The 18,238-nt window shown below is 37.8% G+C and overlaps 2 protein-coding genes across 2 annotated transcripts in view; both read right to left on the minus strand.

The window, feature by feature from the left end:
- Window positions 1-1,429: 1,429 nt before the first annotated feature.
- On the minus strand, window positions 1,430-5,174 carry LOC140162777 (uncharacterized). The gene is made up of 4 exons (XM_072186076.1): window positions 4,817-5,174; window positions 2,645-3,090; window positions 2,099-2,266; window positions 1,430-1,716 (listed from the first exon to the last, which is right to left on the minus strand). The coding sequence occupies exons 1-4, from the start codon at window positions 5,151-5,153 to the stop codon at window positions 1,513-1,515; spliced, it is 1,155 nt and encodes a 384-aa protein (XP_072042177.1). The 5' UTR covers window positions 5,154-5,174; the 3' UTR covers window positions 1,430-1,512.
- The window catches only part of LOC140161813 (death-associated protein kinase 1-like), a 33,164-nt gene continuing 20,083 nt past the window's right edge, over window positions 5,158-18,238 (minus strand). The window contains exons 6-10 of the mRNA XM_072185111.1: window positions 12,846-13,006; window positions 9,109-9,288; window positions 7,675-7,901; window positions 5,197-5,400; window positions 5,158-5,161 (exon numbers count right to left, since the gene is read on the minus strand). Coding sequence (XP_072041212.1) covers window positions 5,158-5,161; window positions 5,197-5,400; window positions 7,675-7,901; window positions 9,109-9,288; window positions 12,846-13,006 — 776 coding nt within the window. The remainder of the gene's footprint in view (window positions 5,162-5,196; window positions 5,401-7,674; window positions 7,902-9,108; window positions 9,289-12,845; window positions 13,007-18,238) is intronic.

Below are 18,238 nucleotides of genomic sequence, written 5' to 3' on the forward strand. Positions count from 1 at the left end.
TTTTTGCATTTTTCTCAAAAACTAATAACACACTGGTAACAAAAGTTATGTTAGGGGCAAGGAATCCAGTGACTACATTGGAATTTCAGCGACTCAAGACACGCGGTACGTTATTTATGATATGAAAAGAGGTACCGCTAGAATGTACCTCACACACCGACATCGCTTGGTAAATAATTACATTGTACAGCAGATACACTAAAATCAATACCCGGGATCAATACACACCATGTGTATGTGCTATGCACGATATTCAGACGACAAATCTTTGGATACCGGGGATAGAAAATGAGGAATATCTCCCGTAATTTTTTTATTCTAAAGAAGCCGATTTCAAGGCTTGCACTTGAATATATCTGTTGAAAGAATATGATAGTCGTTAGCTTGCGTATTGAGAAAGAACCGTGCGTATTGAACTCAAAAACTGACAAAAATTCTGATTTATAAAAGGCAATCGTCAGACGACACGATATACGCTCTCCCTTTTGGGATTGAGCACTTTATTCAAAAGATCTAACTATGAGTAAAATGTTGCTATTACGCTCCTGTTTTTGCAGTTGAGCACTTACTGACTATCTCCGATAGACAGACTGACTCTGGGATAGACTTTGGCTGTGTTGACACCATGGAATGTATATTCTTTCACATTCCTAAGAGATGGTAGTCCACCCAAAGTATTTCATCGTGTCGTCTGACGATTGCCTTTTAGGCATGAAACTCAGAGTAACGACTACCTATTCTGGAAGGTCTGTTCTTTGAATTTTTGTTTTCTTTTTGTTTTAAAAATATGAATATATATTAAAATAATTATTTAAAATATTGTTAATCCATGAATGATAAATGAATGAATAACATTTAATAATTGCAGCAATTTCCCCGATATGCCAGAGATCAAAGAGTCCCAAAACTGCTCTCAATAACCGGAAGTTACAATGCCGATTGGGCTTATTTTCACAATTTTAGCAGTCCAGGGAAGTTATATAAATTTGTAGCTTAAAACAGTAAATTTACAATTGTTTTAACTTAAGTTGACTTTGTAAGTTCTTTTTAGTACGGACATAGAAACGTTTGTCCAGTTTTAGAGCTTAAAGAAAAATGTTAATTGGTTTCAACATAAAGGCTCCAAATAACCATTTTAATGGGTCTATCCTCTTGAATATAATATTCAAGAAAGTGCAGTTACTTTTTGAGCGCAAACTAATGATTAGACTGAGATACTGGGATAAATATATTCTTTCCGGGATTTTTTCTGGGTTAAATTATGGTCCTCATGGTACACCGTACAGTCGGGTAAATAATTTTGCAATTTGGCTATATATGCACTAATGTTACCAGGCATTGTCCAGCTGTCGAATTTAAGTATAAACTGGCCTCAAAAAGAACTTATAATTTTTCACAAGGTCATATCTTAAAATCAAGATATGACCTTGTGAAAAATTATAAGTTTCTTTTTGAGGCCAGTTACATTCCTGAATGGAAATACATCCCTGAATCCACTAGAATGAACCAGAGTTATTGTGTGCCAACTAACAGATTCTTGATGTCCGTAACTCCCTGCTTCAGTTCGTCCAAACGAGGATCCAATTCTTCACAAACAGCTTCTGCAATTCCTTTCTTGTTCTTCTCAAGCCATTCATCTAATGCTTGTCTCAAGCTGTCGGACAGATCCCCCAGCGCTCTGTCTTTCATGTCTGCTGTTACTGCTGATGTCCGTATCTGTATAAAAATGTTAGCAGGCAAAATCTTAAACAATTATTGCGTTGGTAATAATATGGAATTCTGCAGATTAGGACCAGGGTTTTGCTAGTCGTGCACCAATGTTTCGAATCTTCCAACTGTTACCCAGCTAAACCCAAACTCAATGAAAATCATGACTTAAACATCCTTAAATACCTCCGATTGATGTACTAGATGGAACGTGGCCCGTCTCACCTTTGAGCATGGTTATACTAGTATATCTACTATTTCCATGGCCAGAGTGAGCAAAAAAGATAAAAATGAAGGAAGAAATAGCAATTGCGGAGATTTTACTATATAGTATATGAGCAATGGAATATAAACGACATCTTTATATCTTTATACAGACAACGTTACCTACCTGGGTGAGGTGCGATCTAATATCTCCTGCCTTCAATGACGGTTGGTGAGTCTTCAGCGAAGTGACAAGATCATCAATGGTATCAAAATACTGATCTAGTTGCTTGTCTGATATGGCCATGTTATCCTCTACTCGCTTGTGGGAAAGACTGTTTCTGATGTCAAGAACCTTTGAATACCAATAATCAATTAATATAGAGTGTAATACTGATGTTTTGTTTAATCCAGCATCAGGTAACTTATCATCCAATGTATAATTTGTCATTCGTGACTATTGTCTAAGAGGGATTTTCTTATTTGGATAACATTATTATGTTTTGACTTCAAAAACGGAGTCTTGAAAATAATCACTTACAAATACCGTTATAGTTTTGATGGTTTGTGGTTACGAAAACATAAAATGTGATGTCTGGTGATTTGTGATCGGTTCTTTTCTATGAATTGGTATTTAAGTTTTAATACGTCTACAAATTGATGCTTACAGTGTAGTATAAATTTAGTTTAAATCTTTATTTCACACTTAAAATAAGGTTCCTGATATCTTTACCTGTTCGATTTTGTTGTAACAATCTTGATCCCCACTGTGATAATCACTGAAGGTCATCATAAGTTTCAGAATACCACCGACATCAAAATCACCAAACGTCGTAAATTTCAGACCATGCGGCATTTTGAACACAAAACCTTTGGCTACTTCAACAGGATCCTTGTGAAACAACGATGCATTCACGTTTCTCCACTCGACGTCTTTTCCTATTGGATAGCACTCGTTTTTCACAGCATTTCCCCAATCAATGCAAGGCTGGCACGCCCCGGATTTGGGTGTTGGTTTCCTGCCAGGTAGGCACTGACCTGTTCCAAGGCAAGGATGCATTAACTGCTGATGCGTCTGATGCCACTTCTCAACACTTGCTTGAACAGTAGGAAGGCTGACATAACACAAAACTTGAATTGCTTCACACACCTTTGCGTAATTTTCAATGTCGGGTGCATCTGATAAAGGGAAGAGACAATAGTAATTGACAAATTGACAAGTTAGGAATGTTAATAAAGGGTTGAAAATAACTTCCCTTAAATTACAAAACATTTCTTTGCACAACTTGACATAAATTCTGTTGATGCGAAAAAGTTTAAAAACTGTGAAAAGAGTGAAAATTTTTTCTCCGCTTTTTTTCTTTAGTTAAAAATATTCACATTTTCCAAAAATGACGGTTTCAGAAAAAGTTTAATTTTATGTGTCAATAACTCAGTCACCCATGTAATCAACTTACAGTATAAAGCAATGGTTCATTGACATGAATTTGTTTCAGCAGGTGTTTCGTAAATGGTAGAATCACTGGCATATGCGTAGATCCGGGGGGATGGGGGATTTACCCCCAATATTATGACAGGGGAATGGACCATACAATCATTCCCCCAATGTTGTCGCCTATATGTGGGTTTCTGACCAAATTAACCTCAAATTTGCCTATCTTCGACCCAAAAGTGCACATTTTCGCGCGTATTTGTGCCATAAATTCTTTTGTCGTCAAAAGGGGCTGGATTCACTATACTTCAAGAAAATTTTCCGACCTCATCCCCCAATGTCAAAAAGAAATCTACGCCACTGATCACTGGGGAGAAGACATACGGTTTGCAGTGTGATGCTCAGTTATTTCGTTATCAAGAAGGGGTATAAGAAGTTGAATGTCAGCATCCAGCTTCCTATCTGCAACAAATCTCTTGTGGCCACATCATGATTGTTACGCCTTTATCTAAGAAAGCCATCATTTTAGATCAAGATGCAAGATGCTTCTGCCTACCCGCTACAAGTAACTATTCACCATGTTCGTCAATTAATGTATGCGTAGATAATTATACTCATTTCTTGGATTTCTCTTTCTTGGATCTTGGATTCTATACCTCCAAATACTCCCTACAGAAGTTTTTACTGGAGGTGTGATTGAGAGGTCTTATTTTTGGAGTCGGGGTCCTACGTCGCTACATTCAGCCAGGGCAGACTTGAAAGCTGAATTTGTTTGATGAGTAATGGTGGATGCAGGCAAGTTGTTCTACTCTCTGGTCGTTCGTGGGAAAAATGAATTGATGAAAGCGTCGGTGTTGGTCTGGTAAATTTGGTATTGGTTGTCGTGTCCTCTTCTGGTCCGTTCTGTCTTTGGGGAGATGTATCTGGTGTGGTCAATGTCCATGATGCCATTCAGGATTTTGTGGAAGTAGGAGATTCTGTTTCTTCTGCGACGTTCTTGAAGTGGCAGCCAGTCTAAAGATTTTTTCAGTGCGGTGACACATGTGTCACTCCCATAAGTACTGGTAACGAATCTAGCTGCAGCATTCTGGACTTTTTCAAGATCAGTAATGTTTTTGGCAGTGTACGGATCCCACGCTGCAGATGCATAGTCCAAGTGTGGGCGGACAATAGAAGTGTAGAGTTTTTCTTTGGTAGTAGTTGAGGTATGGAGGAAGTTTCCAAGTGATTTTATCATTTTAAAAACAATCGCTGATTAAAACCCCAAAGAAAGTTGTAGTTTGAAACACGCGATATACGATCGCGGTTGGGTCGAATACAGCTGCTGAAAGCTGTGCTCAATTGAAATTCCCAGTATAAATGATGGTTACATGGGTGACTGAGGGATCAAAGACATAGAGTAAAAATTTAATGTATATATTTATTGTACTCGTATTTTTGTACTAATGAAATATGAGGTTATTGTGGCAATACCTATTGCTTGGTTTTTCGTGCTTGGGTTTACATCACGAACTGATTCTGGAACAAGTGTGGCCGGATTGACAAGATCATCACGTTTCTTAATTGCATCTTGTACTACTTCATCATCGTAAAATCTCACATCATCATCTAAGTTACTGCTATTCTTCAGGTCATCTGGACTCAGGTAGGCGACAGTCACTTCTGTTCCTCTTGATCGCTCTGTTATTTGGTCAAATACTAACGATTCCATCTCCTGCAGTTGGTCGATCCCCTTCTTTAGCTCTGGTACGCCTTCCTTAACACGGACTGCTATATGTATTGCACGTTTGTCTCGCGTTTCTTGAACCATTCCTTCAACTGCACCGAACACTTTGACACCAGATCGGGACAACTTTGGTTTGTCGCGTTTTCTTCTGTAGCGATTCATCGCACTCACTTGTAGGCAAGGGAATGTGTCTATGGAGAACATGTCGCTCTCATCTCGACATTCAATTCTGCGCCCAAAATATCTCTGGAACCTTGGATTGTCAACCCACGTAATTTTGTCTGTACTGTCAGGCAACTTGGCAGGTATGATGAATGTTCCATCATCATTTCTATATTTAGCGGGAAAATAACAAATCGTCGTTAATTTACATAAAAGTGCATGTACATGTGATAAAAATCGGAAATGTAATAATATTTTTCAATATAATTAATTGTTCTTGTGATCTCAGCATAAAAGACGTACTTCAAATTTTCGCTCACAACTTTGACTTTCATCGACAGATTGGCAATCCAAGTTCGGGATCAGTGACCTTTTCGACACTTGACCCCAAAACTCGGTCGTACACTCTTGGTAACTTATATCGCACCCCGTCACGGTTGAGTGATGGTTGGTCGACTCTAATGTTTATTGACTCTTCAATTGACCGTGTCCAAATCAACCTGGTGGCCGGGGGATTCAATGTGGATGTGCTGGGAGACTTCCGACGAGGTTGTACTCGGACGACGGTGTTTGGAGAATCCGGTTTGCAATGATCTTTCTGTCTGAGCACTGACCCATCAGGGTTTTTCCCTGACAGGGATGTAATATATTGTTCCGGTAATGCCTTTATCATCGGTCATGTCTCTGCCTCAGAGTTTGAGTGGGTTTAACAAACTGTATAGGGCTTCGGAGGTTCTATTTACGTAAGGCAGAACTACTTGTCTCAACGTTTGTATTGTTCTTGGTGATGTTCTTGGACTTAAGTTACCAAGTTACCAAGAGTGTACGACCGAGTTTTGGGGTCAAGTGTCCTAAAGGTCACTAATTCCGAACTTAGGTTATCAGTCTCCCGATGAAAGTCAAATTTGTGACCGAATATTTGAAATAGGTCTTAATTTTATGTCGAGATCATAAGTTCGTATTTATGCAGTCTACCAACAAGGATGAACAGATGAACGCACGGACAACGCAGAAAATGCACGAAATGTGTCCATTTTGCAATAGAACATACAAAGATAAATTAGAAGATACGAAGATAGCTATTAATATGATCCATTTTGATGGTAAGATATTATTATAACAAGCAACGGCAAGGTGTTAAATTTTGACTTCATTCATATGTACGGTTCATTGGAATGTATAATAATAATATTAATAATAATAATAATAATAATAATAATAATAATAATAATAATAATAATAATAATAATAATAATAATAATAATAAAGCGCCTTATAATGTAAAACAAACTCAAAGTTTGGCGCAATTTGATACAATTTCTACGTGAGGACCTTGAAATAAACAATTTTATACTTCGTCACACGGTTTTTGCAATGCGACTTATTTCTTCGAAAGGGTATCATTTTGAAAATAAAGTCATTGTATATGAATGTGGGCCTTAATCTACCAAAATATTTGGAAAGCACCGAACTGCAATTAATTTTAAACGGCATGTTAGCACTGGTTCAAAAGCATGCTGAATTAATGAAGACCCGGGCATATTACCCGTTATTCGCTATCGTAGACATGACGTCATATTGGTGACCCCGGGGCGTTACCATAGCGACTGGATCACGCTTTCGTGAGAACCGCAATGGCGATATCAATGTATGGAATTTATATATCAACGTTTTAAATTACCAGTCATATTTAAGACCTGAAACCTCATGATTTCAGAAGGAAAACATCTTGCAAAAGCTTACTTAGCTCTTGATCAGAGCCCTCGCAGTACCTTAGAAGATCCAGTGATCCCTCAGTAAAATAAACCCAAGCAAGTGACTAGCAAAGAAAATGTAAAGGCCAATCCCTGCCTGGTTAGACCATTCTGTAAAAAATTAATACCACTCCTAGTACAGGGCTTGCCGAAGGCAAGCTACACTAACACTAGGCAAGCTACATAAAGTCACCAAGCAGCACTTCACTGGGACCACTATGCAGTATTACTGTCTACCCCACCCACCAACCGCTCAAGTCCACTAACCGACGCGCCAGCCTACAGCTACAGCCGACGAGCCTACAACTGGTCTTTTACTATAGTGTCAGAGGGCATATGGCATGGTTTTTCATTTTTTCTTTCAATTGGATGGAAAATAGGTCGGCTTTGGAGCAAAGCTAAAGCTTACTAGGCAGTGAAACCCATAAGAAATGGCTAAAACTTGATTTTCAAACAACAGAACATCGACGTGTACAGCGTAGATAGCGTCGTCATGCAACCGCTTGATCCATCACTACGGAAGTAGTTGTGACCTCGGCAGGAAGTGACGTCGGACTACGATAGCGAATACCGCTAAATATCTTGTTTGTCACCCTGATATGGCCGATGTGTTGCTGGCCTTCGTCCCAGCCGGCTTGTGTTCTGTCCTAAGATTTATAGCCGCCAGGGTTAATAAACATTAAGATCACCTGTAGACCAGCTCAAAATATTCCAAAAGATCTACCAGAAGGTTCTCATCTGTAAGTTTGAAGTAGTGTTTCAAGTCGTCAATAGTGTACTCTTGTTTCAACGGTAACCCGGAGTAGTCTGCTCGGAAATTCGGCGGAGCAAATATTGGGGCAAAGATGGTAGTTGTCAGCCAGTTCGGATTCACAATAATAATGGCGTCTCGACCTCTCAGTCTTGCATGATGTACCTTAAACACAAGAATAGATTGAATGAGTGTGTTTTGTTTAAATCTACAGTAGCTTGGCATTGGGATATTGTTGTTTAGGCTTATACAGGGTGTCCCAGAAAAAAAATACCGAGTGAATAAAATTTAACGTAAATCAAGAAGTAGACATCAGAATCAAAAAATATAAAATGTATTGCATAGCCTATTTTATTGTGCATCACGTACGAAAATTGGATTTGATTCGGTTGACTGGTTGCGAAGAAATTAACGATTACATAATGCGCTCATCAATGTAGTTCATTCCAAGTTTGTTCACAAGTGCTTTTTTCATACTCGCTCACCGCTTCCTAAAGTTTGTGCATCTCATTAAATTTAGTCCACACTATCTATTTTATAATCCGATGGTGTTATGTTATTCATGCTTTCACTGAAGATGAATAACAGTTTGCCCGAGAAAACTTTGATTTCTGCAATTAGAAGCTTTCCAACTTTAATATTGTAGGTTGTGCAAATATGTTATATTTTAACTTTCTAAAGAATATTTGAGCCAAGAATGACAATGAGCAAGTGCTTACAGTGTACGTGGGATTTTGATACCATGCAAAATTAATGTTGAAGTTTAAAAAAAATTAAACTTTGCATTACATTTTCTACGAAATATTCCGAAAACTTTGAGAAATCTTTTTAAGCCAGCTGGAATTCTTTTAAGCAATAATTCTTTATGCAACATTTATATCAACATCAAACAAAAAAATATATTTACAAGTACTGAGTATTGTCTTACATTCAGTCTTTATTTTCAATATCGTGAAGGTTTTCAAATTTGAACAAAACCTAATTAAATGTTTTGCAAGAAACAGATTGTTTAAAAAGAACGAAAGGGATTTCACAAAACAAAACATGAATCCCATTGACAGTTAACCACTATAATAGTGCGCATTGTGTTGAATGATCTTTCTTTCAAACTTGGAATGAAGTGAATTGACGCATGCGTTATGTAATCGCTCATTTCTTCGCGATCAGTCAAGCGATTCCAGTAATATTGGCGTATAGGATGCAAAATAAGATGGGCCACACGCTGATGTTTAGATGTTTGGATTCTGATGTCTATTTCTCGACTTACGTCCAAGTTCATTCACCCGGTATTTTTTTCTGTGACACCCTGTAGTTCTACGTTGTACTAAGGGTAGGGGTTGCATTAAAGAATTATCAATCTTTAACAGCATACCTGTCCCATGTCATGCAGGTAACCAAGTACCAAATTCAAAGTCTCATCTTTCACAAGTCTGTCTATTTGTTGTCTAACGTTCTCAGCAAAACCTTTGAAATACATCAGAGGAAGCTCCTTGTTGCACCATGAGTATATTGGCTTCATGATTTTGTCACAGAGCTTTGGAGTAAGCTTACCCTGAAGTTTTAAAAGATCAATATTTATGTAAAATCTTATTTTAAAATCATGAATGGTAACATATCAAATATCAAACAGGAAAGCCATTGAAAACATTTAAAGGGCGTGCCATATCATTCTGGGACAAGAAGCTTGTTACGGTTGGCTTGTAGTCGAGTAATCAAATTCAAGTCACTAATCGAGTCGAATTATTTGAGTCTTGAGTCTTGCGCCGAGTCGAGTCATTAGAGGATCGAGTCTCTATTTGATTGGAGACTTTTTCAAAATGTCGAGGCGACTTTTCAAAAAAAAAAAGTGTCCGTCATCGCATACAGTCGAGTCAAGTCGAGATAATTAGTCATGATGATTGCATTTTTTTGAGTAACAGTTTTGCAAAGTATCCTTTATGTGGTTTAAGGCAAGACTGAATTTATAAATGTGATTTTCCAAAGTTTTCAACCAATTTCTTGAAACTTCAGGAATGTATATCATAGTGAGGAATAAGATTTTTAATGGAAAAATTTGCAAGTAGCCATTTGGGATTTAGGCAAGTGAGGCACTGTTCGGGACTTTTGATATGATTTTTGAAGAAAGAAAGAATGGATTATGTTGCAATTAGTTATAATTAGACCGAAGTACATACTACATGTATAATAATAATAATAATAATAATAATAATAATAATAATAATAATAATAATAATAATAATAATAATAATAATAATAATAATAATACTTTGAGAGTGCTTTTATAAACGAAGAAATAAAGCGCTATGGAAAAGGAAAAATGGGAAGAGGGAGGAAATATTAGAGGAATTGGTGAGTTTTCAGGTTCTTCTTAAAGGTTTGGACATTGGCAGAGTCACGAATGTGGGATGGCAGGGTGCGTGTGCTTGTGCATAAGTATAATGCGTGTCACTCAGACGATGACGAAAGTGATTCTCTAACGAAATGGACCTTTTCGACCAGTAATTTCATGGAATAATGACAACAATTCCTAAGACAGATATCTTGCTCATAAAGGATGACTGGAATGCAAATGATGATAGTGAATACTGGATGAGAGTACAAGCCGACTTGAGAAGAGCAAGATATTGAGGATGGGGTCTGATGATAATGTAAACTTACACAATGGTGTAAAAGAACTTCAAACAGTCATACAGTTTAAATACATTGTTGCGGCCATCACATATGATACAATACAATATAATTCTGTAGTCGGGGTTGTTGAATTTGACATGCTCACTCACCATAACTGGTGTGCATAGTGCAGTTATGTCCACGGCAAATTCACCGCGACCTTTCCAGCCATAAACCCGCTTAGTGAAGATTAAACCGATATATGCAGTACTAAACCATTATATATAGTAATCTATTGTCCAATGCAAATTTATTACCACGTGATAATATTAATCCAATGAGCGATCGAATTGTCCGCTACGGTCGACTAATCCAATTGAATACCTGAGTGGAAGAAGGGCCCAACTCCATCAAAACTGTTTTTGAGATATTAAGAAAAAACTTAATATTTGGAAAAGTTTTATAGACAGAATGTTTTCATCTGCAGGGGACCTTGAACATACATGAACATACAGTATTACATACATTCGAAATAATGTATAATGCTTCCATGGCAACGGTACAGGTCTTAATACGAGCTGGAGTTGGGCCCTTCTTCCACTAATATACTGCAAGTGCCAGTTCTGTGTTATAAATAGCTACAGAAATTAGGTAATCACCATTAATTGCACAAGTAGAACTCATGTAATAAATTAGCAAGAAAATTTATTGTAGTGAAAAGCAGATTTCATGGATGAACAAAATTCCTCTTTAACCCTATATTTGTGGAAGAAGGGCCCAACTCCATGGAGTTGGGCCTTTCTTCCATGAAAACCATGATTAAGTGTACGTGGAAGACTATTTAGAGAGTGGATTTTTGGTCATCTTTCACACAAGGAAGATCAGTCTGCTGGCAATAAAATGCTGGGTCTAACTCATTTTTGTAAAAAATTGGAGTTGGGCCCTTCTTCCACTCAGGTATTCAATTGATATTGTCGCTATTGACATGTACGGATGGAGCTCCACTGACCGAGTTTTGGGGTATTTTTCACTGGTTTGCTGTCATTTACTCATCAAGGCGGTCCCCCGTTATTATAAGGGCTATGCTAATGATTTAAAGATTGACATGTACAGAATAAACCATACTTGATTCACAGAAAGTACTAAATTTGTACCTATTACGGTTTCATGACACCAATCTTCCAAATACGACCAAGCCAGGGCTGCCCGGTGAAGCCAAATGTGCATTGGAATAACACGGGAGTTTGGACAGATGGTAGGATTTCTTTCTCATGTACAAATGTATGATCCCCCGTTAAAGCTTGTACCGGGTTGAAAATTCAGATATTTTGAAAAGAATAAGTAATTGAAACATAGAGCAAGTACTAAAATCAAAGCTGTTATACTTTTTGATATATGACGCTAACTAGTTCATCTCCTATATCTACAACACAGCGCTACCAGTAGTGGTCAATTGCCTATTCTGAGTGCCCCTGTGTTGTGTGCATACATTGTAGTTAACAATAACTGCAGTTTCGGAAACTTTTCATGGGGTGTTTATGGAGTGGTCCTGAAGTTTCCAATTTTAAAATGTTTTGGACTTGATAGTGTTCAGTTTTCTTCAAGTACATTTGTAGGACATTATTATTGACGATATATCGAAGAAACAACGCCAAACAATAAGTAATTTAGCTGTAAAGAGAAATTTTATTGACTTGGTCATTCAATCCATAGGTAATCATTCACTCCAGGGAGTAACTTGGAACAGCTATTTCTGACCAATCAGGAGCCAGAATTCCAATCTGTTACGTGTCCCCGACCGATAGAATACCACACCATACAATACAATACAATACAATACAATACAATACAATACAATACAATACAATACAATACAACACATCAAATCAGTTATATAGCGCCCTCCAAGGACCACATTTGATGTCAAATTTGTGCAAAAAATCAAAACCAGAATTTCTGTTGCAACATCACCATTATCCAGAGAGACAAGAACATCTCAATGACAGCAAGAATGAGCCTTCTTAGAACATTGCTAATTTCCGTCTTCCTGTAGGGTTGTAAAAGATATATGCTAAATGCCGAGATCCACGTGTTTGAGTGGAACTGCATGAGAGGGCCCTCCAGGTCCACTAATTTACACATACTACCAACAAACAAATAATTGCAATGGTGATGTATAGCTTCATTGGAGAGCACAAACATCTGATCTCCATTATGAAAAGGTGAAGACTCCATCGGTTTTGCTATGCAATCTGGTGGGAGAACAGTGTATCAAACATAATTCTACAGATGGGGTAAGGAAGATAGGAAGATCAAAGAAGACATGAGCTTTCCCATAGACTGGACTGGACTGAATTTTGACCAGCTCATATGAACAGCGGAAGAGAGAGAATGTTGGAAATTATGCGTCTCGCAAGCCATCACTACGTCGCCCCCAACGTCCTCTTATTTTAAACTATGGCACTAAATAAAATGAATTTCTTTAAAGTAAATACTTACTCGCAAAGGCTCAGCAAGCTCATTGAGGGCATCCCGCAGGTTTCCCAATGCTTTTGACCTTGTTTGGCGACTGTCTAACAGGATCACGTGTTCATTGAGATGGACGTGTTCGTGAAATATGCGTTGAAGGTACCCAACGTGTCTTCTGGATACAGCCGAAGCTAGGAGAAGACAAAAAGAGGAAGGGTGGGTGAAGACAGGGGCGTAACCAGACCTGACCTTCCGGGGGGGCAAGATTGAAAAATTTCCCAATTGTTGACCAAAAGTCGCGAGCGGCTTGCCGCGAAGCGTTAAACGGGTTGGGTCCAGGGGCCCGCCTTAGGGGCCCTGGTGGGGTCCAGGGGCAAAGCCCCGAGGGGGGTCAAGGGGACGGAGCCCCCTGAAGCTCCTGGTTTTTGGCATATTAGAAGCTAAAAAATCAGTGTTTCAGAGTACAAATTTCAAATTCCCTCTTTCTTCCCTTTTCTCTTCTCCTTCCCTTTTCTCATCTCCTTCCCTTTTTCCCCTCTTTTTTCTTTTCTTCTTTCTCCTTTCTCTTCTTCCCTCTTTTTCCCCTTTTTCTTCTCCTTCCCTTTTTTCTTCCCTCTTTTCTCTCCTTCCCGCCTTTTCCCTTCCCAATTTTTTGCTCTTCTTCCCAGTTTTTTTGTGTCCGGGGGGGGCAGCTTGCCCCCCCGGCCACCCCACTGGTTACGCCACTGGGTGAAGATGAAAAGAAGGAATGTAAAATGATCTTGATTTTGATATCGAAATCGTCGTATAGAAAGCCGTATTGCATTAAAGAAAATCAAAATACATTTAAAGGAGATAGGCAAAAAGAGTACACTTTTGAAATGGCTTATTTCCAAAGGAGACTTTGACGCAATAAATGCATGAAAAAGTACTACGTGTACAATCAATGTGGTGTGGCCAAAATATTAACAGACAAAATGCAGAGGGACAGGAAACAACAAAATGTGTGATTTACATTGATTTATTGGGCAAGTAAATGAAGTCTACGACTTGTGCACTGAAAATGAACCTGTAAGGAATGCATATACAGCCTGTCTAAAAAAAAATTGTGCAAGTGAAAAGCGCCCTCTTTGGCAATTAGATAAAACTGATGTGACATTATGCTTACATTAACGTCTTAGCTCTCAAATGACGTTTGTTCTGTTTACTTTGCTTGTTGCGATCTCGAGATATGTTTATTTAACAACGAAAGGGTCAAATCACAATTGTGCCACTTTTACTATAGGGAAGAGAGTTGTACATGTACAATCAATGATATAGCTGATGCGTCTAATGCACTCTCCCTTCGGGGCTCGTGCATTAGACGCATTATTCGCATCAACATCAGCGCGCGTGTATTATTTTGTCTAAGTTCTCTCCCAACAAGTAATATAAAATAAGGTCCGTATGCATAAAAGAGTTAGACCGGATCTAAAGCTAGACCTGATCTAAGTGGAATTTAGTACCATGAGAAGGCCTATTTTCCTTTACATTTGCTCTAGAACTCTACAAAGTTATTTTGTATTATTTTTGAACGTTGCATTAAAATCTTAGAATTTGCTAGCTACTCTAGGAAGGAAATAAGAGTAAAGGACCATTCCCGGTGGAACCCAGTTAGACCAGGTCTAACTTTAGACCCTCTCTAACTCATACGGACCTTAGTGTGCAATATTTGTTTGTGTTTTAACATGTCTTGAGTGACGAAGAGAACAGTATTTACCATGATAAAATCATTGACGTGCACATGTATTTAATGTTACAGCAGAATGTGAAATATTTATTTATCTTTTCTGTGGAAAAAGAGAATCATTATTCCTGCATCATGATAAAATAGTAAAAACAGTAAAAAAAATTGTATTGTGTAATTGATGGATTCTTTTGATTTCACGAAGGAACTCTTGATAAACTTGATGCTATCGCTGATTTACATGCAAAGCTCTCTTCCCTAGTAAAAGTGGCACAATTGTGATTTTACCCTTTCGTCGTTAACTAAGCATATCTCGAGATTAAAACAAGCAAATTGAACAGAACAAACGGTATTTGAGAGCTAAGACTACGCCCGTGACGTTGATGTAAGGATCATGTCAAAACCGTATTTTCTAATTGCCACAGAGGGCGCTTTTCACTTGCACAACTTTTTTTGAGACAGGCTGTATATATTTTCAGCTGGGAGTCGCCACAGAACGCAATAGTATGTGTACACTACCGTAAAACCCCGTCTACAAGCATATAGAAGCGACGGTGATGATGGGGAAATTCATGCAGACGCCCTCCACAATATCATACCATTATGGAATTTGAGCAAATCAATTACCTACACAAGCAGGTATACAATGTATTATTTTTATCTTCATTTCGAATCTCACGAGCATAGCTCACTTGGTAAGGCACCGGATTTTGGTTCACGAGCTCTTTAGACTATTGATCGGAAGATGGTGAGTTGGAGCCTCATCACGGTCACATGAATTTTATAAACCAAATATTTTTCGAACTTTTCATTTATATTTTGGTGTTGTATTTATATTTTCTTACATTCTTATAATAAGACTCTTTTCATGTTCTCTCTTTTCATATTAAGTTTAATATTTTCTATAATTGTTTTTCTTTAGTCCAGCCGAGCGGCGGCTGGACTCCTGTTTTTCAGTGGTTTCTTCTTCTTAGTCCAGCCGAGCAACGGCTGGACTCTTGCATCCCAGCGGTTTCTGCTTCTTCTTTCTTTCTTTCTTTCTTTCTGTCAACATTTGACATAATTGGCTCTAGCTCCCTAATTATTTGACCGATTATAACCAAACTTGGGCAAAGGCTCCACTACCCCAGCCTTTACATTTGACATGACCCATTTGGGGTCAAATGTCACGCATGAGTAATTTTGACTAAAAATGCGAATTTTACCAAAAATGCTTCTTCTTTTACAGATTACATGGTAGAGCAATGAAACTTGGTCATCGGCATCGACTATAGTTGGAGTCTATGGGGTAAACACAGATTTGGGGTCAAAGGTCATTAAGGGGATTTTTTCTGCACATAACCAAATACTTTCAAAATGCTTCCTTTCCTACAGATTACATAGTACAGAGATGAGATTGACACATATGCACTGACATTAGCTGGTGTCTATAGGGTAAACACGGATTTTGAGTTCAAGGTCATGAAGGGGTAAAATAGGGTTGATTACTGAAAATCACCTTAAAGTTCACTTTTTCCTGCATATTAAGTGCTGTGATCATCAGAATAATGCCAAAATGACTATAGCATTGGGTGCATATAGGGTTATAATCAGATTTGGCTTGGACATGGGGAGGGTCTCTTTTGGGGTCAAAAGGGTAAAATTTTGAAATTTGCCCAATTCAATTGAAAATTAGTATATGTAATCACGGTAGGATTCAAAATATGATGGAGGTCATTTCAAGGTCACCAGAGGTCAACCAAAGGTCAAAAGGGGTAAAATTGAACATTTTATCCAATTTAAATGATTTTAAAATGAAAATTGCAATTTCGCAAACCAAACACTTTCTAACGGTGATTGTAAAACAATTTGCCTAACTTAACAGCCAATATAACAGAGTTAGGCACTAATGCAGGCTACTCTACACACCGTTAAAAATCATAAGATGTATATAAGATGTATAGTTAGGCAAAATTTTGAGAGCATACCGCACTAAACTACAGACTAGATCACAAGTTATTGATACAGTTACATTATCATCTTGTAGACTGCTATTCACAGAAGATAATCTATGAATGTAGATTGTCCCGCTTTGGTACACAGATAATAGTCCTTTCTATTCAGAGGTTCTATTTACTCTTGGTCAGTCATGTATGTTAATAATACTAAAGAAATTGACTTGAGGTGTTTCATTCCCATTTTTGATTCCCATATAGAGTGCTTGCACGGAAGGTCATTAGTTCAATCCTACAGACACGCTCCAACAGATATGCAAATGCATGGAGTACAAAATATTTACTTTGATCAATACCAGTATAAACAGGTGATTGGTATTGTACTGCGTGCATTTGTATGTCTTCTGGAGCGTGTCTGAGGATGATTTGAACTAATGACCTTCCGCGCTAAAAAACCCTATGGCACTGATCGATTACCATCACTTTAATAATTTTCTAAAGTCGGACGCCATATCACATTTTTTTATTGCAACACATTGCTATATGCTATGAGCACTCGTATAAGGTATGTACATTTTTGCTGTGTTCTTTTTATACCGTCTTTCAAGGAAAACAACAAGACGATTACGCCTTATATTAATGTTGGAGATATGTACGTTATAAAAATCACAATAATAAACTTCATATGACTAAAATTAGCGTATATGGGATCGAAGGCACCATTTTCAAACACTGTCAGATAACTGTGCAGTCACTTAAAGGTCACGGCTGGACTTCGCAGCCTTACAGGGATGCAATATATCTAGTTCTTTCTTTCTTTCTTTCTTTCTTTCTTTCTGTCAACATTTGACATAATTGGCTCTAGCTCCCTAATTATTTGACTGATTTTAACCAAACTTGGGCAAAGGCTCCACTACCCCAGCCTTTACATTTGGCATGACCCATTTGGGGTCAAATGTCACGCATGAGTAATTTTGGCTAAAAATGCGATTTTTACCAAAAATGCTTCTTCTTTTACAGATTACATGGTAGCGCAATGAGACTTGGTCGTCGGCATGGACTATAGTTGGTGTCTATGGGGTAAACACAGATTTGGGGTCAAAGGTCATTAAGGGGATTTTTACTGGACATAACAAAATACTTTCAAAATGCTTCCTTTTCTACAGATTACATAGTACAAAGATGAGATTGACACATATGCACTGACATTAGCTGGTGTCTATAGGGTAAACACGGATTTTGAGTTCAAGGTCATGAAGGGGTAAAATAGGGTTGATTACTGAAAATCACCTTAAAGTTCACCTTTTCCTGCATATTAAGTGCTGTGATCATCAGAATAATGCCAAAATGACTATAGCATTGGGTGCATATAGGGTTATAATCAGATTTGGCTTGAACATGAGGAGGGGTCTGTATTGGGGTCAAAAGGGGTAAAATTTTGAAATTTGCCCAATTCAAATGAAATTTAGTATATGTAATCACGGTAGGATTCAAAATATCATGGAGGTCATTTCAAGGTCATCAGAGGTCAACCTAAGGTCAAAATGGGTCAAATTCCAAAATTCGTCCAATTTAAATCTAAATTAGAATATGTAATATTGATATGATTTTAAAAACAAAATGGAGGTCATTTTAAGGTCATCAAAGGTCAACAAAGGTCAAATTATTTTATTAGGTAGATTATTATCAAACGTAATGCCAACATTTTTTACGAAAAGGCAATTGTGTTCCAAATCTTTTCAAGGTCATAAGAGGTCACTTCAAGGTCACGGCTGGACTTCGCA

The sequence above is a fragment of the Amphiura filiformis genome, chromosome 10, assembly GCF_039555335.1.
Source record: "Amphiura filiformis chromosome 10, Afil_fr2py, whole genome shotgun sequence".
Lineage (NCBI taxonomy): Eukaryota > Metazoa > Echinodermata > Ophiuroidea > Amphilepidida > Amphiuridae > Amphiura > Amphiura filiformis.